The following is a 25,357-nucleotide window of genomic DNA, read 5'->3' as shown; positions in this document are numbered from 1 at the left end:
TGTGTCTGTCTGTCTGTCTGTGTCTGTCTGTCTGTCTGTCTGTCTGTGTGTGTCTGTCTGTCTGTCTGTGTTGGACCCTCCTCCCTTTTAACAGAGTTGTTGCACCTCTCACGGCGTCCTGCAGAGGGCGGCAGAGAGCTTGTGTGATATCAGCATGGATGCTGCTTCTCTTCACCTCGTATTCCACTCCAGGGTTAGGAGTTTTCCCACCGGTTAATAAAATCATGACAACACCGGTGTCACCGCTAACACGGGACTTTACAACGGGGTGGGGGGGGGGTGTCCCAGACAAAGAGACAGGTCCCGATCACCTACAGCCGTGATAAACAGACTGTGCTGCAGACACTTTCACTTCTGTAACGTCAGACTAAGTATTGATGACACGCAAAAATGTATGTTTTATTTCTCAAAAAAAAGAAAGAAAAAAAAACGACGGTGGGGGCGGTGGGCAAGTAATGTAATCGGTGTACGCCTGAACACCACGTAACACTGGTAACCGTGGCAACCCTAATAACTATGCAAATCAATTAGTGGTTAAATCATGTTACGGATGGGTAGTAAGAGCTGGAAAACAAATTCACTAGAATGACTGTGTTGACGTGGAGGCATCATGTCTGTCTGTCGTGTTTCCAGCTTCATTTAACCATCACTCTTCCTGGTGAAGCCAGATACAAGTACAATGAGAAGAATACACCAGGAAACAGGAAGTGACATCATTACAAACAACACTCAGCACCCTCAAGTCAAACTAAAGCTTCCAAAATAAATTCACTATAAACTAGCAGCAGCTAGAACTCTGCTGAGAACTGAGAAGAGTAGTTTGGTTCTAGATCCCAGTAGTTTGGTTCTAGATCTCAGTAGTTTAGTACTAGATCTCAGTAGTTTGGTTCTAGATCTCAGTAGTTTGGTTCTAGATCTCAGTAGTTTGGTTCTAGATCTCAGTAGTTTGGTTCTAGATCTCAGTAGTTTAGTACTAGATCTCAGTAGTTTGGTTCTAGATCTCAGTAGTTTGGTTCTAGATCTCAGTAGTTTGGTTCTCTCCCTGTCCGCTCGCTCCCTCTCTGGCTCCGCCCATGCGGTGCGGCCGGTGGGCGGCGCCAAGCGCTTGGCCCCGGTGTCCCAGCACCCCTAACTGTAAAAGACACGTCTAGTGTCTGAGGGGCAGAAGAAAACATACTTTTCTTAACTTTTGAAACATTTGTACAAAGTAAATATTTGTAAAAACACACTACTTGGATCGGGCTCCACCCCTTCTTTACGGCAGGTTACTGGTTCCATTCACGGCCGTACTGACATTTTCCCGGAAATTATACTGGATGAAGAGTGGGGAGATTTACGGAACGACCTTTACAAAACATCGACACAGGGTCCTGTTCCCACATGACTCCAGTCCTCAACATTGCCTCTGGATTTTACGGCTTTGAGTAGAAGTTGGAAAAGGACTTAAATTAATACATTTATTGAAATTATACATTTTTATGAGTCTTTCCTGTTGTGTTTCTATGAAATTCTTGCAAACAATCTGTTAGTTCACAGTTTAGAATTGAAATGATCTGTTGTTTTGTCAAAGGACTTTGAAGTTGTACTTCAGTTCTGCTGATACTTCTGGCTCATCTCCCCGTGTGTGGAGCCGTCTCAGAGCAGACATGTTCAAACACAGACAGAGGATGTGGCTGGAGGTGACTGTTAGATCCAGCGATCTGATTGGACAATGCAGGGCGGGGGCTCGGCTTCCCATGAAGAACATGCAGGCGACACAGAGGAGCCGCACCATCATCACAGGGAATTTCACACATTATCATCATTATGTAATGAAATTAAATAGAATAAAACTCCCTATGATGATGTTTCCATCATCATATTGTGAGACATTTTGGACCATGTCGTCAAACAGTTTCTTTGAAGATAGAATTGTTCATCACAATATGATGTTCATCTTCACTGTGTGTGTGTGTGTGTGTGTGTGTGTGTGTGTGTGTGTGTGTGTGTGTGTGTGTGTGTGTGAGAACCAGACGTAATGTGGATCTGCAAGAGCTGTTTGATCTGGTTACAGCTAGAATGAGGAAAGAGAAACAGACAGAAAGAGGGGGGGGGGGGGGGGCGGACAGATAGGCAGACAGACAGAGCGACAGACATGCGGTGAGATAGAGCGACAGGCAGTCAGTGTGATACAGGAAGAGATACAGATAGACAGAGAGCGCGACAGACAGACAGACAGGCTCCTCCTACCTTCATGGGGGAGATGTGCGCATGCGCCACGTAGCCGTGCACGTTCTCCACCTGCGACAGGTTCTTCTCGGCCACGTGCACCAGCTCAGGCCCCGGGGCCTCCTCGCCCAGCGGGGGAGAGCAGGGCTCCGGGGGGGAGCCGGGCTCCGGGGGGGAGGACTCCTCATCCTGCTGCCGGTACTTCTGAAGAGGGGGAGGGAGAGGAGGAGGACGTCGTCACTTCACTTTCCTTTTCGTGCTTTTAAAATGATCTGACCGGATGTATTGACGACGGCATCCAGTTATAAACGAATGAAATAAAAATGGAATGAGATGACTGTTTTTTGTTGTTAATAAATAATAAAACACAAAGGAAAACAATTCTGTCGTTTCAATTTCAGAATCGATCTGAAAAGTAAAATCCACACTTTGTTTGGGAGTTTAAATAGCATTTGAAATGACATGCCACCAGCCGCAAATTAATTCAAGTAATTATTTACTGCATCAGACTGAATTTGTTTAGTGAAATTTTTTTTTAAGCGTCGGACGGTGAAACTGAAAAGTCGGCATCAATTCTCACGTTGTATAAAATGTCAAATTATCCATAGAGTCATATGATAAGAAACAGGATTGCTAGGAAATCAGCTTCCTCCCCTTTCACCACTGACGTGATTGAAATGATCGGATCAGATTCATGGGTCAATATCTTAGAACACTGAGACAGAGAGTTTTCACAAGTAAAATAAAGTGAATTCAAGCACGTTTCCAGGACCTTCAATGTGCATGCTTGATTTGATGTTCAGCAGACACACTTAAACACACTGTAGGTTCTTAGTCATTTTGTTAATTCATATTTTTTTAAGCAATGTTGAGTTCACGTTTTCATTTTTGGTTTGTCTGTGATTTATCGTGGAATTGATTTGGTATAGACATGCAGGTACCAAAGCTATGGTGGCCCTGAGAGCTCAACCCCCTGCAAGTCAAGAAAAGTCATGCAAATAGACAAAACACGAGCAAATTAAGAAAACATCTTCACCAACATGACAACACCTGCACAGCATTCAGGAAACGCACTTCAGGTTCGGAAGCGTCGAACGACCTGCGTCTCACTGCTTCACTGCTTCCTTCACAGGGAGTGAATCCCACTTTTCACCCAAAAGATCTGAATCGTTCCCAAACTGCAACCCCACGATCTCGGAGCCGCCAGACGCCGTGTCCTCTGGAATATTGCACTTAAACGGCTTAAATAAAAACCCTGGATTGAAATAAGTGTTTTTTTCATTCCTTGATTGCATGTGTTCATTGTGTTGAGGTGGTGTGGCTCACTTCCGTAACGTCGCTTTAGCGTTTTCGGTTGATGCGTTTTTGAATTTGCAAAGCGTTTTGCGACGCAGGTCGTTCGACGCTTCCGAATCTGAAGTGCGTTTCCTGAATGCTGTGCACGAGTTTTCATGTTGGTGAAGATGTTTTCTTCATTTGCTTGTGTTCTGTCTATTTGCATGTGCTTTCTTGACTTGCAGGGCGTTGAGCTCTCAGGGCCACCGTACCACGCTGGTATCAGTATCAAAGTCAAAATGTTGGTATCGGAACAACTCTACTGCACTGTTATTATGTAATATTTAAGAAAGAAATTCAAACTTTAAAAGCTTGTTGAAGCATGGTTTGGGGGAAAAAAAGGGGAACAATAAAGAAGGGGGCAGGGCCTATTGAGGCCCCCCATTGGCTGAAGGGCCCGTGTTACTTTGGCCCTCCCACAGAGAGCGTGGGGCATTTATATTTGGCCCATTGTCCATTGCAGCATTCTCCGAAACCACAGGGGGCATTAGAGAGAAAGTACACAAGTGAAGCAGGAAGTAGTAAACGAAGAAGAACAGCAAACATGGCCGCACGCAGGTAGAGCTTCTCTATGCCGAGGAGAAAGTGCTGTGGGTACGGTTGTTGTCTCCCATCGCTTCCACTGCATTTCTTCGCTGAGGAGCGCTTCCACTCGACCACTCACTTGCGGAGCTGAAACGCCGGATCCACAAACCGGGCAACATCGTTTTTCATGATTAGCAGAATAAATCGCTCCCCGCAACGATGAATTATTCCTCTGACTTTTGGGAACAAGGGGATGAAGTTGCAGCAGCTGGCGCGCTCCCAGCGCAGTGCAGCCCGCGTGTGACGTGGGAATATTCCATTTTTCAGCTCCGTTAAATAAGAAGGGGAATGAAAACCCGTGTTGCCCGTTCGGACGCACCGAACTGGGGCTGGATTCCAACGATCAAATCAGCCGCCATCGGTTATGAGAATGACTTTTAAGGTTCAGGATCAACTGTGATAACAAAGTAAATATTTAAAAATAATTCATAGCTTCTACAGTATATCCAAACCAATAACTTATCCTGCGCTTAGAATCACATTTGTAAGTGTTCTGTGTATTTCTATAGATTTTTGTTGTACTTATACACATTTTTAATGATTTGGTGTTGTATTTTTTGGCTGTGTATATATGTATTTTTTTTATCTTATCTAAAATTGACTTTTTAATTCAGTTTTATTTTTTCTCCTTTCGGACAGAAACACACCAATCCTCACCATGACAAGTTCCTTGTGTACGAAAATACACTTGGCAGAATAAATTCATTGTGAAAAACTTCATCCAGCTCTGACCTGTCTGTGTTTTATGTGTGTATATATATATATATGTGTATTATACGCCGCCATGTTTTCATTGTTGTTTACCAGACTGCACAACACATTTTCTAACAAGGAAAATAAAGAGGTTGAATTGAATAATTTATTTCAACTGAATTCAGGCGATATTCACCAAATGAACAGAACCAGGAGCACAGACCACATCTAGTCTGGATCACAGTGTGGATGTTATCTCACTGCGATAGAACGACAGAACGACAGACAGATATAACAATGGAACCAGAAGCACAGACCACATCTAGTCTGGATCACAGTGTGGATGTTATCTGGGTTTACTTGACTTCATTCTATTTGAGAACATTTCAATGATGTTCAATGTCCGTTCACTGTGGGAATCGGTCCTGTTCCACTAGATTGATTTGGTTCTAAATGAGGGCGGCACCAGAACCTCCTAACTGGCTTTTCTCCAGCAGGAGGAGGAGGATGCGTCTCCTAGCAACCACCTGGCAGAGCATCGCTGCACCCCTGAAAAACCATCCCCCACCCGGAGGGATACAGGGGACTCTCCGGCTGGACCACCGGGAAGTTCTGATGCTCAAACTAAGAACAGACGCCATCTTGTTCTAGGATCATGTGACTCTCCAAAGCAGAAGCAGCTCCACAAAACTGGTCAAACATCCAACCAACATCCAACATCAATTATGAAAACATCCAACCAACATCCAACATCACCCAACATCCAACCTACATCCAACATCAAACCAACATCAAGATCAACTAACACCCAAGTATTATCCATTAGAACTGAACGGTTTGGGAAAATAATCAAATTGCAATTTTCTAGTCAAATATTGGGATTTAGTATGAGATGATTTGAAGTTCCTTATCTTCTGTGTTATTCAATAAACACAATCAATAAATCATTTCATAGGAAAACAACACAACACTGGACACAACATGTAAATGGCTCTTTCCTGTCGGCCACGCCCACGTGTTATGATGAAATGATATGAATTCATATGAATAACATCTTTATTTATTGAATTAAAAAAAAACCTTCAATCACAGTCGAATATTGACTGATTGATTTAACTTCAAGACTTGTAATTGTTCAAATCTGAAAATTAACATATGAAAGATATAGAGAGTTTCAGCAGAAATGTATTTTTTTATAAACATGTTGCACGTATACGTCCACGTGTGTCCAGGGAAAACTTGATGCTCATTAAATTAAAAAAGGTAAAAAATACAAAAGGCTCAGTGTTCAGGAAGACCCTCTCGGTGCCCCCTCGGGATGGCGCGCTAGGCCGTCTGTCTGACTTGTAGGAAGCGCCGGCCCTGGACAGATTTAGCGGTGCGATTGGGTAACATAAATGAATTTGTTTTTATTATTTTTTTTTTAATTTTTATAAATCACAGACTTTGCAATTTGAAAATTGCGTTCTATTAAATTGCTATGTGGGTTTGAATTCCATTAATCGTTCAGCCCTATTATCAAACATCTTAAAGACGGAAGCAGGAATATCCAGTTAATATGTTTGAATACTTGAAACAGAACAATAGAACTACACAGAGAACGGTAGAGCTATAGAACGATAGAACGACAGATAGAACCATAGAACAGACAGAACGTTAGAGCAACAGATAGAACCATAGAACAGACAGAACGATAGAGCGACAGATAGAACCATAGAACAGACAGAACGATAGAGCGACAGATAGAACCATAGAACAGACAGAACGATAGAGCGACAGATAGAACCATAGAACAGATAGAACGATAGAGCGACAGATAGAACCATAGAACAGACAGAACGATAGAGCAACAGACAGAACCACAGAACAGCCAGAACGATAGAGCTATAGAACGATAGAACGACAGATAGAACCATAGAACAGACAGAACGATAGAGCGACAGATAGAACCATAGAACAGACAGAACGATAGAGCGACAGATAGAACCATAGAACAGCCAGAACGATAGAGCTATAGAACGATAGAACGACAGATAGAACCATAGAACAGACAGAACGATAGAGCGACAGATGATAGAGCTATAGAACGATAGAACGACAGATAGAACCATAGAACAGACAGAACGATAGAGCGACAGATGATAGAACGACAGGCCGAACGATAGAACTATTGAACCATAGAACAGACTAGATAGAGCGACAGACCGAATGACAGAACGATAAGACAACAAAACAACAAACAGAAAGATAGAGCAACAGACAAAGACAGAGCGACAGAACGACACTTAATTCTTCCCCGAAGGGGCATTACAGTGTCACAGCAGCTCACAAATACCCAATGATAAAGAAACAGAATAAAAATAAAATGTCAATATGCAATAAACCGCAAAGTTAACCAGGATGAAAAATGCCAGTATACAATGACTAATAGCACTTACAATTAATAGTGGATAAATACGGCAATAAACCATAAACCTAATGATTAACAACTATAAAGCGACAAAGTAACAAGAAAACAATTCAACTAAACGCCCAACTAGATGTATTCACCGTGGAGTTGGGACTGAAAGCAGCGTTGAAGCTCATCTACATGCAGCTGATTCTACACAACACGACGCAGACGTAGCAGCGACTTGATCCAAAGGTCTAAAGAATCCTGTGGCCTGCGCTGAAATATCTGCGTTTGGATGGGAGTCCCTGAGAACGGAGAGAGCTTCCCTCCTCTGGAACCTTCCGCTCCAGCCGCTCCGTCTCAGAGCGACGGTTGAAACTCGGCGATGGAGCTTGTGGACGTTTTACCTCCTGGATGTAAACTTCTATGGTAGCACGGTGGGTCGCACTGTTGCCTCACAGCAAGAAGGTTCTGCTTGTTCTCCCCGTGGTTTTCCTCCCTGCCCCTAAAGACATGCGTGGTAAAACTCCTACCGATGCCCCTGAGCAAGGCGTAGATCCAGGAGGCCAGCATCTGGAGCCGGCCCCCGGGTGCCGCTAGGTGGCAGCACACGGCTCCTAGATACGTCAGATAACAGGGCGGGTCTGATGCAGACAACATATTTCACTCAGAGGGATCAATAAAGTACACAAAAAAATATGTATTTCCCTTTGTTTAAAGTGTTGTCTTGTATGCATTGTTCAAAGCCCTTTTCAGACCGTCAGGCACTATGGTTCTCAGTGCGGTGGCAGTTCCGCTCTGCAAGGTTTGGCATGGAGTGGTTGTGAACCATTCCTATTCTTGGATGTTGGGCCCCAACATGTCCTAACCATACAGAATGGGGCCACAACGCGCTGAGCGGAGGCTGAATGACGTGTTGGATGATTGGTTTCCCATTGCATGCACAGACGTCACACGCAGTACGTGTTGCGCTAACACCCCCGTCCTATGACGTGAGCTCGACACTACGTTATTTTTTCTCCTTTCCACGGCATCTTTTATTCCACTGTTTCTTACGTAGCTGTAACAGCTGCTTACGTACAGTACATGAATGAACAGAGCAGCAAAATAAATAAAATCAGAGAAACTCACAAATGTGAATCATCTATTTGGAAAGAGGGCATGGCCAAGACCGCAGGTCCTTATATCCACGGAAATGAGAACGACTGTCACATAAGCACGACGCAGACCAACGTCGTCGTTGACGCGTAGCGTCACTCGTTGTCGTCACTGTAGTTTTTCTTTGGGACTTCCCGCTGCTGTTTCCAGCTCCGCCACCATGGAAAAACAAATGGTCAGCGGGTAGGAAGCGGCTAGGAGGTGGCTGGGAGGCGGCTGGGAGCTGGGAAGGTGGCGCCTGGGAGGCGGCTGGGAGGTGGGAAGGAGGAGGCTGGGAGCTGGGAAGGTGGCGCCTGGGAGGCGGCTGGGAGGCGCCACTCGCCGCGATGGCACGTTGGCCTCAGAGCGACGGAAGCGCACCCACCCACCCATCCATCCAGCGCTCTGGACTGCACCACTTTGGGGGAAGGGAGGGGGAAGCAGGGTTGGTCCGTTGATCATGCATCGATAGAGTTTCTATGGAGCACTGTCCCTGTCAATGATACTAGAACCCTGAAAATACTCCACTATTACTATGGGGTTTAATTGAGTTCTGACGTATGGGACTTCCTTATGAGACGGAACCAGGACGACGTGTTTGGCTCAGAACTATTTAGGAAAGGTCTGCGGAGCCTGGTTCCTGTCCACCTTTTAGAGCTGTGTACATCACAGTACACCCATATCAATGATACAATAATATTTAATACAATATCATATCTGTTGCTGTGCGCTATTGCAATTCATATTAAATGTTTTATATTTATTTTATTAATTTTAATCTGAAATAGGTCTCTGACTTATTGATGACCCCAATTTATAAGGTCTTCAAACTTCTGTGTCTATTTTGCTCGATGAAGCATTCATAAACAACAGAATGTGATTAAAAATGAAGACGCTGCACAGGTGTTTTGTGGGAGAGCGAGACCCGCAGCATTAACAAGTTATTTCATGTAAATTATTCAAATGAAAGCTGAACAGATGGATTTACAAAAAAAAAAAAATCACAGAAATGACGACGTGCGTGAAATGTACAATATTCACACCAGGAAAAAGATTGAGGTTCAACGTTACATGTTTTAAAATGGAAAACCAAACAGAGGGAGAGAGAGGAGGGAAGGAGAGAATGGAGGGAGAGAGGAGGGAAGGAGACAATGGAGGGCGAGAGGAGGGAAGGAGAGAATGGAGGGAGAGAGGAGGGAAGGAGAGGGAGGTAGAGAGGAGAGAAGGAGAGAATGGAGGGAGAGAGGAGGGAAGGAGACAATGGAGGGCGAGAGGAGGGAAGGAGAGAATGGAGGGAGAGAGGAGGGAAGGAGAGGGAGGGAGAGAGGAGAGAAGGAGAGAATGGAGGGAGAGAGGAGGGAAGGAGAGGGAGGTAGAGAGGAGAGAAGGAGAGAATGGAGGGAGAGAGGAGGGAAGGAGACAATGGAGGGCGAGAGGAGGGAAGGAGAGAATGGAGGGAGAGAGGAGGGAAGGAGAGGGAGGTAGAGAGGAGAGAAGGAGAGAATGGAGGGAGAGAGGAGGGAAGGAGAGAGGAGGGAAGGAGAGAATGGAGGGAGAGAGGAGGGAAGGAGAGAATGGAGGGAGAGAGAGGAGGGAAGGAGAGGGAGGGAGAGAATGAGGGGAGAGAGGGATGGGGTGGCAGAGTGAAAGAGAGGGAGATGTGAGGAGAGGGAGGGATGACTACAGAGCTTCCTTCCTCCACGTGGGGGAGGGGGGGGGTCCTGCTCTGACAGCTATAAATAGCACAGCATGTGTAGCTCCTACAACCTCTCCTAGCTCCTAGACCTGTCTCCTAGCCACTAGAATGTCTCCTATTCCCGAGAATATTTCATAGCTCTGAGACTTGTCTCCTTGCTCCTCGACAGGCCCCTATGTCCTCAACTTGTCTCCTTTGTCCTAGAGCGTCTCCAGAGTTCAGAGGGCTCCGTGCTCTGTCCTCTTCGGATCACATTTACAACCACTCACCAAATGTTCTACGGCGCTGCCGTTCCGAAACTTGCGGCAAAGCCTACTGAGGTTGCCGTAGCGATAGCGATCGATCGGCTGATCAATAGGGCTGAATTAAGACCAGCAGCGATCAAACAATCTATGAAGGACATAATTAACAAAGTTGAAACCTGCACAGCGGCCAATCTGCTCCAGTCCCAGTTAAGGATTTTAACAATCAATCGACTATAGATTCATAGTTATTAAGAATTTAATCGTTATTGATCAGAACGGAACAATCTGTTGTCTTGCTGTTTCAACAGTAGTGTTTGTGGTGGAGGGCATTCCGAGATAAAAACACCCGGCCAGGAAGTAGTAGGAGAGGTAGATGGAGGCTTCCAGATGAAAAATAAACAACAAATATGACTGTGCGTAGAACCTTCGATGCCGAGGAGGAAACTATTTGTTTATTGTTGCTCAACAACTAATGCTGCGTTCAGATGGAACACGGTCGATGGGAACGGTAAACGGCACTTTCTGAACACCACGGGGGAGGAACAATAACCAGGAACGAGGGAGACGTACGACCGCAAAACAAAACAATGAATATGTTGCCATGGTGATGACTCCAATAAAATATATACAACTGTGGTGATAGTGGCGCCACCCCTTGCGGTCGCCTGCGCCGGCGCTCCGGTCTTCCTTTGCACATTTTAGTATTCTTTTCTGTTTTTTATCATAGTGTTCGCCAAAAAAAGCATCGGCAGTTACCTCTTACGGCCGCGATGCACTCATGGACATAAAAACTTCCCTAAACGAACAACTTTGGGACTTTTTATCCGTGGAAGCAGAGTGGCCGACTGAAATTCTACGTGGGAAGACGCTCAACAACGACGACAAAAATGGAGCCGCTGTTCCACAAGCGGGCCCAAGGAGGAAGCACCGTGGTAAACGAGGCGGCATTCGGGTCAGAATGAGGACGCAGCCTTACCGTCCACCTCTGCCAAGCTTCCTTCTTGCTAACGTCCAGTCCCTGGAGAACAAGATGGATGAACTTCGAGCGAGGATTAAATTCCAACAAGACACGAGGAACTGTTGCGTCCTCTGCCTGACGGAGACATGGCTGAACCCGCTGGTGCCGGATGAAGCCATCCATCCAGCCGAGCCCTTCTCCGTGTTCTGCTGCGACAGATCAGGGGAGTCAGGGAAATCCAAAAGGTGGAGGGCGTCTGCCTCATGGTAAACAGCCGCTGGTGTAACCCCAACACCACCACGTCTCTCTCCCGCTCCTGCTCGCTGAACCTGGAACAGCTGAACATCTTATTCCGTCCATATTATCTCCCCCAGGAATTCAGCACGGTCATTGTTACAAAAAAGTTTCAAAACAAATATTCCGACGCGGCTGTGGTGGTGACTGGTGACTTTAACAGGGCCAACCTTAAAAAAGTTCTGCCTAATTTCCACCAACACATCACGTGTGCCACCAGGGGAGATAGAACTTTGGACCATTGCTAGACACCGTACAAGAACGGATACAAGACTGTCTCGCTCCATGCCTTCGGGAAATCTGCCCACGCCACGATTTCGCTGGTTCCCGTTTACAGGCCTCTGATCGCGCGAGAACTGGTGGTGACGAGGGAAGTGAAGCTGTGGACGGACCAATCAGAGCCTGCGCTTCAGGACGCACTCACTGACGTAGACTGGGACATGTTCCAATCAAGTTCAAGCAACGTCAGCGAGTTTTCGGACGTAGCGGTGAGCTTTGCGGCTACGGTACCAGACAGCATCGGTACCAGACAGCATCGTTCCCACGGCGAAAGTTCGGATATTTCCAAACCAGAAACCATGGGTTGATAAATCCATCCGCTGCGTTCTGAATGCTCGCACGGCCGCTTACGACGGTCTTGTATATTGGAAAATATGGACAATGACAAAGTGGCGTCTTACAATCTGCGGAGAGCGGTGAAGGACGCTAAACTGACGTACAGGGAGACCGTGGAGCTACAGATGGAGCAGGGGGACACAAGACGCTTGTGGCAGGGGCTGCGGACGATAAACTACAACAGCAGCTCCTCCCCAGCCACGAGTGTGGACGTCTCCCTAGCCAACGAACTGAACTCCTTTTATGCGCGGTTTGAGTCTGGCAACAGCACCGCTAGCTCGCCGGCTAATTGGAGTTACACCGCTGGGGATGAGCGCGCACTCTCAGTGTCCGTGCAGGAGGTCAGGAACGTCGTTCCTGTCCCGAAAATCGCCTCTCCTGCCTGCCTGAATGATTACCGTCCGGTGGCCCTCACATCTGTGGTCATGAAGTGTTTCGAGAGGCTGATTAAGGATTATATCTGCGCCTCCGTCCCCCGCACCTTGGACCTGTTGCAGTTTGCGTACCGGCAGAATAGATCCACAGATGACGCGGTCTCCCAGGTACTGCACACCACGCTCACACACCTGTATGGCCGGAAGGGCCGTTTAAGGGTTTTGATTCGGCTGAGGAGAGCCTAGACCCTGTCTACCGGAAGACGGTGGCAAAGGTGGGTTTAATGCGGCAGAGGGGAGGGGTGGTAGGGGGGGAGGTATGTGCTGGTGCGGGTTGGAAACTCGCGGAGGTGGCTCGGCCTTGTCCATCTCCGTTTCTTTCCCCGCCACCACCACTGTCCTCCTCTACACCCCGTCCTCCTCTGGCGACGGCCTCTGCAACCATCCCCTCCAGTCGGGTCAGACCTCATTCCCTGCCAGGGCTCTGGCGGGTGGGCTTTCGACGCGCCAGCGGGAGCCTCCGCAGTCTTGCTCGACGCACCCCTCGGGTAGGAGCGGTGGTCTATGTGAGAATGCTGTTCATCGATTACAGTTCAGCTTTCAACACCATAGTTCCCACCAGACTGGCTGTCAAGCTGAAGGAGCTCGGACTAAATACTCCACTGTGTGCCTGGATCCTGGACTTCCTCACAGCCCGGCCCTAGGTGGTCAGGGTGGGGAAGCACATGTCCAGCTCCCTCACTCTGAATACAGGATCCCCCCAGGGCTGCGTCCTCAGCCCCCTACTGTGCTCCCTGTACACACATGACTGTGTGGCCAGGTCCAGCTCCAACACCATCATCAAGTTTGCTGACGACACCGTTGTCATTGGCCTGATCACCGACTGCGATGAGAAGGTCTACTGCGAGGAGGTGGCTGACCTGTCACTCTGGTGCCAGGACAACAGCCTCCACCTGAACGTCAGCAAAACTAACAAGCTGATTGAGGACTTTAGGAGAGGATACAAGCGAGGACGCCAACACGGTGGTGATTAATGGGACTTCTGTCGACAGGGTGAGAAGCTTCAAGTAGCTGGGAGTCCACATCACAGAGGACTTAACATGGACTTTACAAACAGACACTCTGGTGAAGAAGGCGAGGCAGCGTCTTTCCCACCTCAGGTAGCTGAGGAAATTCCGGGTCTTGGGGAGGATCCTCAAGTCCTTCTACTCTGGAGCAGTGGAGAGCATCCTGACAGGCAACATCACTGCCTGGTTTGGGAACTGTACTGCTCAGGACAGGCGGGCCCTGCAGAGGGTGGTGCGTTCAGCTGAACATACCGCTGGAACTACCCTCCCCTCCCTGCAGGACATATACACCAGGAGGTTTAGTAGCAGAGCTGCAGCATCATGAAGGATCCTAACCCTAACCCTAACCCCAAGAACGGACGGTTCCAGCTGCTGTGGTCAGGCAAGCGCCTCCGCACTCACACAGCGAGAACAGAGACTGAGACGGAGTTTTTTCCTCAAGCCATAAGAACTGTCAATGCTGACCTCACCAGGGGTCCTCACTGAGCCACACACATAGGCTCCACTACCTACTGTACTATATGTAGCATACTGTACTGCATACTGTACCGCATACTGTGTCACTGTTCTGGGTTGTTCGGTGTTACCGTATTGCTGCGCCGTACTGTTGTATACTGTGCTGTATTATCCCACAAACACTACCTCACTTTATTCACATGCCACTTTAATGCACATATCTGTATTTACATAATTAGCCTATCCCATATACATAAGTCTATTCCCTTTATCTATTCCATTTAATTTTATTTTATTCTATATATTTTTATTTTATTCTATAAGTATTCAACTTACTGTATTACATTTTAGGAATCAGTTAGTTGGTCTAGTAGAAAGAAATTTTCCTAGGACATAGTGTGTAATCACCGGGAGCGTTGCGTTACATTTCACTGCATATATGTATGAAAGTATGTATATGTATGAAAGTATGTATATGTATGAAAGTATGTATATGTATGTGACGAATAAACCTCTTGAATCTTAACTGAATTATTTTGTGTCTGTTATCAAATATAAGAATTTTAGTAAAGTTTAGTCATTTTTATTAGCCTCTCGTTGTACACATCTGCACCAGACTGATCTGCTGTGTAACATCCTGCTCATGCCATCACGGAGGACGGCAAAAAGTTCCAATATTTAACTCTTGCAAAGACAAGTCGTAAATGTTCCTCAATATGTTAACCGGCTGAGTCTTGAGTCTTGCCTGGAACTTCTCCATTTTGAAATGATGTGAAATGAGGAGAAACGCTCCTCACGCCACTCACAAAATCTAGGCGGTGCACGACACTGCGTAGGTCCAACACACCATAGCACCACCCCCTTGTGATGTCATCAGCTTTTATGTTATCAACTAATCAACAACCACCGATTAGGGAAATTCCTTTAAATTTGCATCCCTCATCCCAATCACTCAGATTAACGGCACTGAATTCAGACAGATGGTAAAGCGTTGACGCTGCAGGATCAGAGGTCAAAGGACACACATAACATCTGATGGTGGAAACGTCTGAAACACACCAGAATCTCTCCTGACAGGAACGTTCAATTATTCGATAGATACAGGGTTATACAGGTAACACAGTCTAGGAGCTAGGAGACAGTCTAGGAGACAATCTAGGAGCTGGGAGACAGTCTAGGAGTTGCTTTCACACATGCACTGCAACCCTGAAATTATCCAGACATTAACTGGAGGAGCTGAATGTGTGAACGCAAATGTCAGAATCCTTTGACTTGGACATTAGCCAGACTTTAGCCAGCCAGCACCCAAGTACAAAGTCTGCATAATGTCTGATTGAGCAGTATGTGTGAACAGAGCAGGTAACTTTTATTTTATATATTTTTATTATTTATTTTATTCTATAGTATTCGACATACAGCATTACGTTTTAGGAATCAGGGAGCTACTGTGTTCAGTCTAGAACATATTGTGTGTAATCACCGGGTGCGTTGCATTGAAACTTCACTGCATATATGTATGAAAGTATGTATATGTGACGAATAAAACTCTTGAACTGTCCTGAGCATTCACAGTGGGCGTGTCACCTGTTGCTGACGTCTATCATGCACCAGTTATTTACCTTTGTGCGGATCTTTTTGCACGAGCTTCGTACTCCTTTCTGCTTCCTGTGTTATTCATTTCCACTCTTGTTTATATTGTGCCCAAATACAGGGAGCATCCGCCAAAAAAGACAAGCCAGTAGCCTCGTCCGCCATCTTGGGCGGCTAAAACTCTGCAGCGTCATTGCGTCACGTCCTGCCACCTGCACGCTCTATCCAGGCTCCGCCCCTCGTCTAAACCAAACAGTATTTCCAGGTGGTGTAAACGTGTCTGTCAAAGGACAATCTCCTGTTGTGAGCTACATGTGTGAAAGGGAAACTCAGGACAATGTCCAGACCTGATTATCCAGACATTGTCCAGAGTTCATGTGTGAAAGCAGCTAAGGAGACAGTCTGGGTACTACTGGTTACTCGTTCAAATAATGCGCTCATGTAACTGATTCCAGCCTGATGTAAATTTGACCTAAATGTGATCATATCTTCATCCAAGTCTTAAAAACAGAGATAACACATAAAAAAAGATAACACAAGAAACTCTCTCTCTACTCTTTCATTTATTTATTGAACAAAATGATCCAACATCAGATGTTGATTTTGGAATAAGTTTGAATGTTTACGAGTGCGATGCCCTCGAGCAGTCCTAATATTTTAGGAACTGCTGATCAGTCCCAAACATCAGTGTGGAGGCACATGGCTCCTTCCTCAAACTTAAGACGGCAGCCATCTTGGAGAGCCCCCTTGGAAAGCAGCCTCTTCCTCCTTGGAGAGCAGCCTCTTCCTCCTTGCTCACTGTTCTGGTTCAGTATTGTGCTGGTGGTGGACTCATGAACACTGACAGACGACAGACGGACAGACAGACCTGCAGATCCTTGGACGTTAGCCTGGGCCTCTTTGTGAATAACTTTGTGTTGAATTTTTCTCCATTTGTACATTATCTGCACGACAGTTGATGGTGAAGCCCAAAACCTTTCCAGCCTGATGAGCATGATCAGCAGCTCTTTTTCAGTCCTCAGGTCCTGCTTTGGTCCAGGCGTTGTGTGCCTCCAGCAGACCAAACCAGACCCAAGTTTATGTTATCTTATACTGCAGGGCCACCCAGGCTCGCTCCCCATCGCCATCCCATTGATTCAGACACGTGGCGCTAGTTTTCCGCTGAAGTTTACTGATAATCATAGAGGTTCACACACTTTTTTTCAGACAGACATTCGATGTTGGATCATAAGCCCCAATGAATAAATCATTTAAAATAATGTGTTTTGTTAAATTTGTCGAACTGGGTTCTCTCAGCTACCTTTAGGACTTGGCTTTAGATCTAATCACATTTTATGTCAGATTTATGCACGACGCCTGAAAATTCCAAAGGGTTCACAGACCTCCTAGCCCCACGGAGAAGTAGTAAATATTAAAATTCCGTACAGTAGAAGGGCAGCGATGATCTGATCTGATCCCACACCTCAACAACTGGTAGAACATGTAATGAAGCCATGAGAGCAGTATTTCAAGAGGTTTCACTTCTGGAAACCGTGCAGCGGCAGAATCCCTGGCGCCCGGCGGAGCGCTCGCTGCGTTATGTCACCATGACGGGGGGCTTCCCCCTCCGCAGCACATGTCTGCCACACATGCACGCCCTGCACCGGCCAATCACAAGCCACGCTGCCCCGACCGCGCGCTCCCATTGGCCGATTCCGCTCCGGTGGAGCCGACGGGCGGCGCAGCGGACCAACGGCAGGACGGTAAAAAGACGCTACGCTAACGAAACAACCAGCCCGTCGGCTGGACGACTGATTCCAGGAGGTCAGAGTTTCGACCACACACACACACACACACACACACACACACACACACACACACACACACACACACACACACACACACACACACACACACACACACACACACACACACACACAGGAGTTGAGGTAAGTTTTCAACTCGACACTGTCTCACTGACACTTCTCCCTCTCGGTTTGTCTCTCCCTCCCTCTTCTCTGTATCTCTTCTTCTCCCTGTCTCTCTCACATTATGACTCTCTCCTTCTCTTGGAGTCTCTCTTCCTGTGTGTCTCCACCTGTCTCTTTCTATCAGTCGCTCCCAGTCTCTTTCTGTCTCTCTCTCTTCCTGTCCGTCTCTCCCTCAGAGTATTTCTGTCTCCGTCTCTCTCTCTACCCGTCTGTCTGTCCACCCACCTTGCAGCCGAACATCAGAGAGACCGTTCTGGAAGTGCAGGCCACCTTACAGTGGCAGAGCACCGGGGAGAAGCACTCCACCTTCCTCATGCTCCTCTTCTCCTCTTCCTCCTCCTCCCCGTCCGAGACGCACCTCCTCCCCCCTCTCACCATCCGGCCTCCATCCCTCCTCCCCAGTGACGCTCCATCGCTTCATCCAGCGAGCCTCCTCTTCCTCTCCCGCTGCTCAACTCCTGTCAGATGTGGAGGAGTCTCTTCACCTCCCTCGCTCTCCCTCCGTCTCCCTCGTTCTCCTCCCGGTGCTTTGCTGTCCCGGCTCTCTCCCCCGCTATCTCTCTATCAGAGAGCCAGGTCAAGAGTGTGTGCGTTCCAGTATATGTATGTGTGTGTGTGTGTGTGTGTGTGTGTATGTGTATATATACAATCAGCTGTCCTCTGCTGGGATGCGATTGGTCACTGTGGGAAAAGGGGAGGAGCCAGGAGAGAGAATGGGATGACGAATAGGAACGTGGGAAGGAACACAGAGAGGAGGAAAGAGGGGGATGGGAGAAAGAGCAGCGTGGAGATGGTCACATGACTCATCAGAAAGGAAGACAAACACCATGGCTGAACACGAGAAAGGAGAGGGCGGTGAAGATGAGGAGGAGAGGGTGGAAGAGCAGGAGGAGAGAGAAGCCAGGAGGAGAGAAGGACAGAGTGAAGGTGAGGAAGGACAGGACCTGAGGAGGAACGCGCTGCTCTCCATTAGCTGGTTACAGCAGGGAGGGAGGGGGGCGGGGCCACCGGGTGGGCAGCCAATCGGAGAGCAGGACGGAGGATGACCTGTGACCTCACTCTGACAGTCCATACAACCATGAGTCCTAGTGACCCCTAGTGACCCCTGGTGACCCCAGACTGGGAGTATGGTGAAGACCAGGGTCAGAAGGATGGAGGTCAAGGAACAGGAGTTTTTGGATGGATTATTTCTGCAGATGGACTCTCACACACACGACAAATTCAAAAAAAATAAATATATATATATATATATCTATATATCTATATATCTATATATCTATATATATATATATATATATATATATATATATCTATATCATGAATCCAAAACCAACAGATCCAATTAATTCAATAAACGAAGAAGAAACCAATACCAGGATTTGATGACCAGCTGTGGTACAGGACACACTGTGTGTGTGTCTTTACCACTTCGTCTTCCTTCTCTCTCTCTCTCTCTCTCTCTTTCTGTCCACCCACTCATCCTCTGCCCCTCTCGCCCTCCTGGCTGTCTCTCACTGCCTCCCTCTACATTAGTCATAGGAGAAGAGGAGGGAACGAAGGGGAGCGGAGGAGGAACAGGAGGGGAGAAGGGAGAACAGAGAGGAGCAAGAGGAGGGGGAGAGTAGGAGGATGTGGGGGAGACGAGGGATGAGGAGGTGGAGGGAACGCGGGGAGAGGAGGAGGTGGGGGGAGGAGAGAGGAGGGAGTGCGGATGAGAGCAGGAGGAGTAGAAAGAAGGAGAGGGGGAGAGAAGCTGTGCAGATAGACCCCGCCCCCCGGTGGACACCAGAGGGGCTGCAGGGGCCCTCACCCAGTTCACTGTGGCTCCCGGTCAAATCGGCAGCATCCGGTCCCTAGAACCCTAAAGAGTGAACGGCTCCTCCACCCAGCAACACGCTCCGGATCGCCACGACGACGCACCTTTATTGTGAACGTGTTGACACCGTGTTAATAGCCCCACCCGTTGGAACTCGGCTTCTCAGTTCACTGTGCGGGGCCTCCTCCCGCCAGAAGGGGGCGGCGCATCGCCAGGGAAGCACAGCGGTGAAAGCGGCAGAGCTAGAGCATCAGCGGCGGTGAAGCCAACAGAGCGTGTTACACCCTGCTTCAGGGATCTGACTGATCTCAGTCCCGTCTTCGACGTCCCCGACGTCCCCGACGTCCGTTTTCTTTCAGGTCGTGCTTCGCATCTGATTCACCCACCCGAACTCCACCCAAAATGCAAACATAAAAACGCCCTCCGACAAATCGAGCCGAGGTTCTTCCGATCGGTCGGAGGCTGAGCTCAGCGGGTGCTACGCCTCCCTGGTGGTTTCACTGGAGCAGGTTTGTTCTCAATCGTAAAAGCATGAAAAGCACTCAAAAACAAACAAGAACAGTGTCTTTTGGCATTTGAGCAAAACTGTAAAAATTTTGATTTATGTGGAAACAAATGTGCCATTGCACCTTAATGCACTGGTCTGGTTTGTTCGTAATTCAGGCACCGATTCTCTTCCATTTGAAGGTGGTCAGTGTTTCCCAATCAGCGACACCACCACAAACGTCAGAAATATCCTCATTATCATGGCCCAGTCATGGTTAGTGATGCAATGATTTGTTCGTAGCCAATAAATATTTGAAATGAGTCAGTCCAGGAAATAAGAGGCCGTGGCCTGATTTAAAGAGCAATGCAACAAAAGGTGGCGGCACCTGACACATTCATATTGAATGTGAGCGTTTAGTCTCTGCACCAAAATAACCTTTCATCCTCACTAGAGCCCGGCCGATACATCGGTTTGGCCGATGTGTCATGATGTGTCATTATTTGACTTTTTTTGACCACATTGGATCGGCAGTTACGAAGCCGGTGTGTCCTCATTTTTAAACTAGTAAACAAAAGAAACATTGATTATTTGTCCTGTACTCATCTGCTTCACACTTAAGTTGATCACCAATAATAATGACAGAAGTCCGACCAGGCGTCTCTAACCCATCCATGTTTGTTTACACTCGTGTTTAGACACGGACAGGGCTCTCCAAGCAGGAAGCCATGCTGCCATGCTGCGCTGGTGGGAAACACGCAAAACTCATTTGTTTCGAAAGTGATGACGCGATGACACCAGAAAAAAAGATGGAACTGGAGAAAAAAACAAATAAATACATATATATATATATTCATATATATATGTATTTTAATTTAATATCTTTTCCTTTTTTTATCTATCAAAAAGTTATTTGTGTGTTTACTTTTAGTTGATGTTCAGTTATAAGTTAAATGTTGTCGAATATAGAAAGTTTGTTGAAATATACGTTTTTTCCAAATTGATCTGAAATTTTTTTAACCTGTTGAAAAAACATTGGCCAAAACATTGGTAATCGGTGGGCAAGGACTCTCCAAAACCAGGATCGGCATCGGACCCAAAAGTCTGGCATCGGTCGGGCTGAGATCACGACTGAGAGTTCTCACTTCCAGTTCCAATCTTGTAGAATTAGATGAATTATCACAGCCTGGCAATTTTTTCCCCCCAGTGGAATTCCAAAGGTTCCACAGCACAGCAGTCGAAGAGCAGAGTCAACTCCTCATCCTGCGTTGGTAACTACAAGTCTCTCCCTCCGTCAGTCGGAGAACACCACCCGGTCGGGCTCATGCCTTGGCGGTGATGATGCGGAGACAGAACATCTGCTCCTCCCCTCTCTCCCTCTCTCTGTGTCTGTCTCTCCCTCCCTCCCACACCCACCACTACTGGAGGTCCAGATAGTGAACATCAGAAGATTGTCGGCGTCCCGTGTGGAGGGATCAGGACGGAGGAGAAGAGGGCTGAACCGAAAAGAAAAACTCCTTTTTTCGAATAAATCCAAAGTCAGCGAAAGGAGGCTGGTCGGAATGAAAAGAGCCTCTTCTTTCTCTGCGCAGAGCATCAGGTTCAGTGAGGTGATTCAACTCTCCGTGTATCCACTCCCAGCAGCGTTACTGGAACAGTAGAACACGATTTAAATACCTGTTCATACGTAAAGGAAGGAGGAACACGTCCGGCCAGTTGCACTCACTCCGCCCCCATCAAGCCCTCCGAGGCAGCAGAGCGGGCGTGGCGTCCGAACGGGCGTGGTCCATCAGCGGGCGTGGCAGCTCGAGGAACATTTTTAACGAGGGTCCAACTGGAGTTTAAAGGCGTGTCCGGGGAAACCGTTCAACAGGTAAAACCCAGGAGAGCCACCGGAGGAGCCACGCTGTTTGGGATATTCGGGGAATTTGGTGAAAAGTGAACCCTGCAGCGCAGCGAGTCACTCGTACTAAAGCAGGGATTGAGAGGAGATAAGACGCAGAGTAATCCAGGTCCAACTAGGAAAGGGAGGGAGCGTTTCCCACGGTGCCAGGCCTCAGTGATCTGCTGATCAACGTTGGGAGTCTTTTGGTCGCTTGTCTAAGTTTATCAACGTACATTATCAATAATAATAAATAACCATACGCTAAATAACGAGGGAAGGACGGAGGCAAATAACCAACTAATTAACCAAACAACCAATTATATTAATTTCTGATAATGGGCAAGTATTATTACGATTATCGTAATCAAGAAGGCCATACAACTATCACTATCATCATATTTATTATGGGTAAAAGTACAATTCTATAATTAATCAAATCACAAAGCTTTAACTTGAGAACCCAAATCCATATCATTAATCAGATGCCATCGCTGTAACAGGTGCAACAGTAATGGCCGACAGAATCTAACACCATAAACATATATTACATTACATTGATCAGACGCTTTTATCCAAAGCCACTTACAATTGTTCAAACACCGACGGACGCAGCCATCAGGAGCAATGAGGGGTTAAGTGTCTTGCTCAAGGACACTACAGCATGCTAGCAGGAGGAGCCTGGGATCCAACCAGCAACCTTTAGATGACTAGACCACCAGCTCTACCTCCTGAGCTGCCGTCCCCTGTACATCCCCTGTATATATACGGCTCAATGACATCCTAGCGGGCGTGGCTTATCACCCCTTGGACGGTAAGCAATGAGGAAACGCTGGAAACGTTGTGTTGGGTGGCCACACCTCCTTCCTGTGCGGGGTCATCACCGCGTTCCCGTTCCCACATCTTTATTTACGGGACGTGGAAGGACGAGAGACGGAACGACCGCTGGGAGAGCAGCGGACGCAAGGAGACCCCCCGAGGTGGAGGAGCGTCGCACGCAAGGAGACCCCCCGAGGTGGAGGAGCGTGGAACGCAAGGAGACCCCCCCCCCAAGGTGGAGGAGAGTCGCACGCAAGGAGACCCCCCCCCCGAGGTGGAGGAGCGTGGGACGCAAGGAGACCTGAGGTGGAGGAGCGTGGGACGCAAGGAGCGTTCTGCCCACCCGTCCATTTCAAGTGTCAACCTTGACGTTGAGTGTCCAAATAAGTGTTTGTCTGTTGTGTTTCCTCTGCAGGATCACAGCGTGGAGGAGGAAGAGGAGGCGATGAGGAGCGCAGAGCGGGCTCAGCCTGCGTGGGCATTCCGAGTGGAATGATTTACGCCGCGTGGAACGTCTCGCGGGCTGCATCGCCTCGCGTGTGACGCTCCGTTCCTGTATGTCGCCCGCTCCTCGACAGGAAGTGATCACTGCCTGCCCCGTACCCCCCGTCCCCCCCGTCCCTAGAAGGCCGAGAGAACGCTGACGGCACATCCTAGAATATGCACCACACATACAGTAGTGACACCACACACACACACGCCCCATCCCACCAATGACATGCTTTGCTGGGTCGGACCTTGTTTCCATGGTGACAGCCCCCCACACTTAGACACCGTTTAAATCCAAACCCATGACAGGCCGGTCGGAAGTGCCGCGGGCGCTGACGCTCAGCAAAGTGTCTGAAAGCTGTATTTCACCCGGAAAGAGTCGTTTTGGCAGATAAACAGCCGCCGGTAAACACGCACACTTCTGGTCGGGGAGTGACTCTACGGTCATAGACGGATGTTGTTCCCGGACAATAATCTGTTTTTTGTCCCCTGACAACACAGATGACGATCTTGTCAATAACCCGACTGCGACACTCGCTGTTTTTTTTGGGGGGGGGGGGGTTTTCGGTAAACGCATTATTCCCAACGCCTTAAACGCGACTACTTAAAGGGGGCATTGACTGCATGTAAAAGCAGTGATTGAGAGAGAGGGCGAACTGCAGCACACCTGGTGGAAGGGTGAGGTATTACAGGTGTGGGAGAGAGACTGGGAGGTAGGGAGACTGCTGAGTGGAGATGGAGACAGCGGCATTCTAATGTTGAAATATAAAATAAAACAAGGTGGACTGGAGATACTGCAGGGGATCTTGTTCAATTTCCACTGGAAGTACTTAGAGTTGATGAATTACTTTAACAAGGGTGTAAAATAAAATGCAACGCAGCTCTGAGGTGCAGATGAAAAAAAAAAACCCTCCCTCTACTGCAGCAGAGCTCCTGCTTCCTATCTCATGTTGGATTTGTTTACTGCTCCACTGTACCCCTAGTCGGGATTATTCATAACAGAAATGGAGACCTGGACCAGGCACTCACTGGACGTCTATTCTACTTTCCTAGGTGAACGATGTCAGGACCGCTGAGGCAGTGCATCCAAACAGGGAGGGCGTGTCACGGTGGGCCCCCGCCGACCACGTGCGGTTTAATTCAAATCCCAGCTCCTCACATGTTCCATGTCCAAAGTCTGAAAAACCTAATGACAAGTTGTGAGGTCCATGCATTCTCTCGTGATTGTGTACTATAAAGATATTTGCAGATGTATATTGACTGGAATCCCCCCCGTAGTGTTAACGACACCCTCCGTGTCCCAGCATGTGCACTGACTGCAGTCCAATGCGTGGTCACTGCTGGAGTACGTTTGTGGTCGCGCTGCTGAGCGACATCTTGTTTACCTGCACGACCACGCAGCAAAACACACTGCCACAGAGCCTAGACACACACTGCTTTTTAAATAGTTCAGGACATGTTATACATCACATTCACTACTACATACCCACACTCAGTACTTACAGTATGGCATGAGCCTTTGCATAGAGTATATTTTGTAGTTTTGTTTTTTTTGTTGTTTTTTTAATGTTTTCAGGGTTGCTCAGCTTCTTTTGATGCTACATTGTCTGTGATGAATTGTACCAACACATAGATAAATTCCTTCTACATGAAGATGTACCGAGCCCAATTAACACATTCTGATCATGTCGATATGTTGCCCGGTAGGCATCCACTGCAACGCCTTCAGGGTTTCTTAAGGTATCTAAAGGCCAAATTATACTTTCCGCCTCTGTGTACTACTGTGCATCTACTCTGTGCATCTACTCTGTGCATCTACTGTGTACTACTGTAATACTGTCCGTGCATCTCCCTCATGTTGTTCATTTGCTTGAAGAGTCGTCTTCAACAGACTTGACGGTGATGTTCTGCTGCAGCTTTGTCACAGTGAACCCAATAACAATGTCTTGCTGCGTTGCATAGTTGAATGTTTTATTATTCATGATCCCAGGAAGCGGAGAAGAAAAACAAATGAAACCGAAATAATTGACGCACAACAGAGCCAACTTCAGGACTTCCTGTTTTCCTCTTCAGGGTTTATCAGACAGGGGAGCTCTTCGTGTTGTGAAGAGATTGCTATTTTGAATTTCTAGTTTTCGTCTGGAAACCAAAATGTAGTTTACAGAAGAGCCGCGTGCGCTGTCTGCCTGAGGAGACGCCGTTCACCGCTGCGGGGCTGGAGAAACAGAGCGGGTGAGGAGGACTTTTGGACA

The 25,357-nt window shown here is 47.5% G+C and overlaps 1 protein-coding gene across 4 annotated transcripts in view; it reads right to left on the bottom strand.

The window, feature by feature from the left end:
- dlg1b (discs large MAGUK scaffold protein 1b) overlaps positions 1-25,357 on the bottom strand; it is a 91,030-nt gene that overhangs the window by 44,092 nt on the left and 21,581 nt on the right. For 3 of the 4 annotated variants that reach the window (XM_080010819.1, XM_080010820.1, XM_080010821.1), the window contains exon 4: positions 2,230-2,412. In XM_080010819.1, the coding sequence (XP_079866945.1) occupies positions 2,230-2,412 (183 nt within the window). The remainder of the gene's footprint in view (positions 1-2,229; positions 2,413-25,357) is intronic. The other variant, XM_080010822.1, reaches the window with a different exon arrangement.

The sequence above is a fragment of the Zeus faber genome, assembly GCF_960531495.2.
Source record: "Zeus faber genome assembly, chromosome: 12".
Taxonomy (NCBI): domain Eukaryota; kingdom Metazoa; phylum Chordata; class Actinopteri; order Zeiformes; family Zeidae; genus Zeus; species Zeus faber.
Note: the sequence above shows the minus strand (reverse complement) of the source record. Positions and strands in the feature narration are given on the sequence as shown.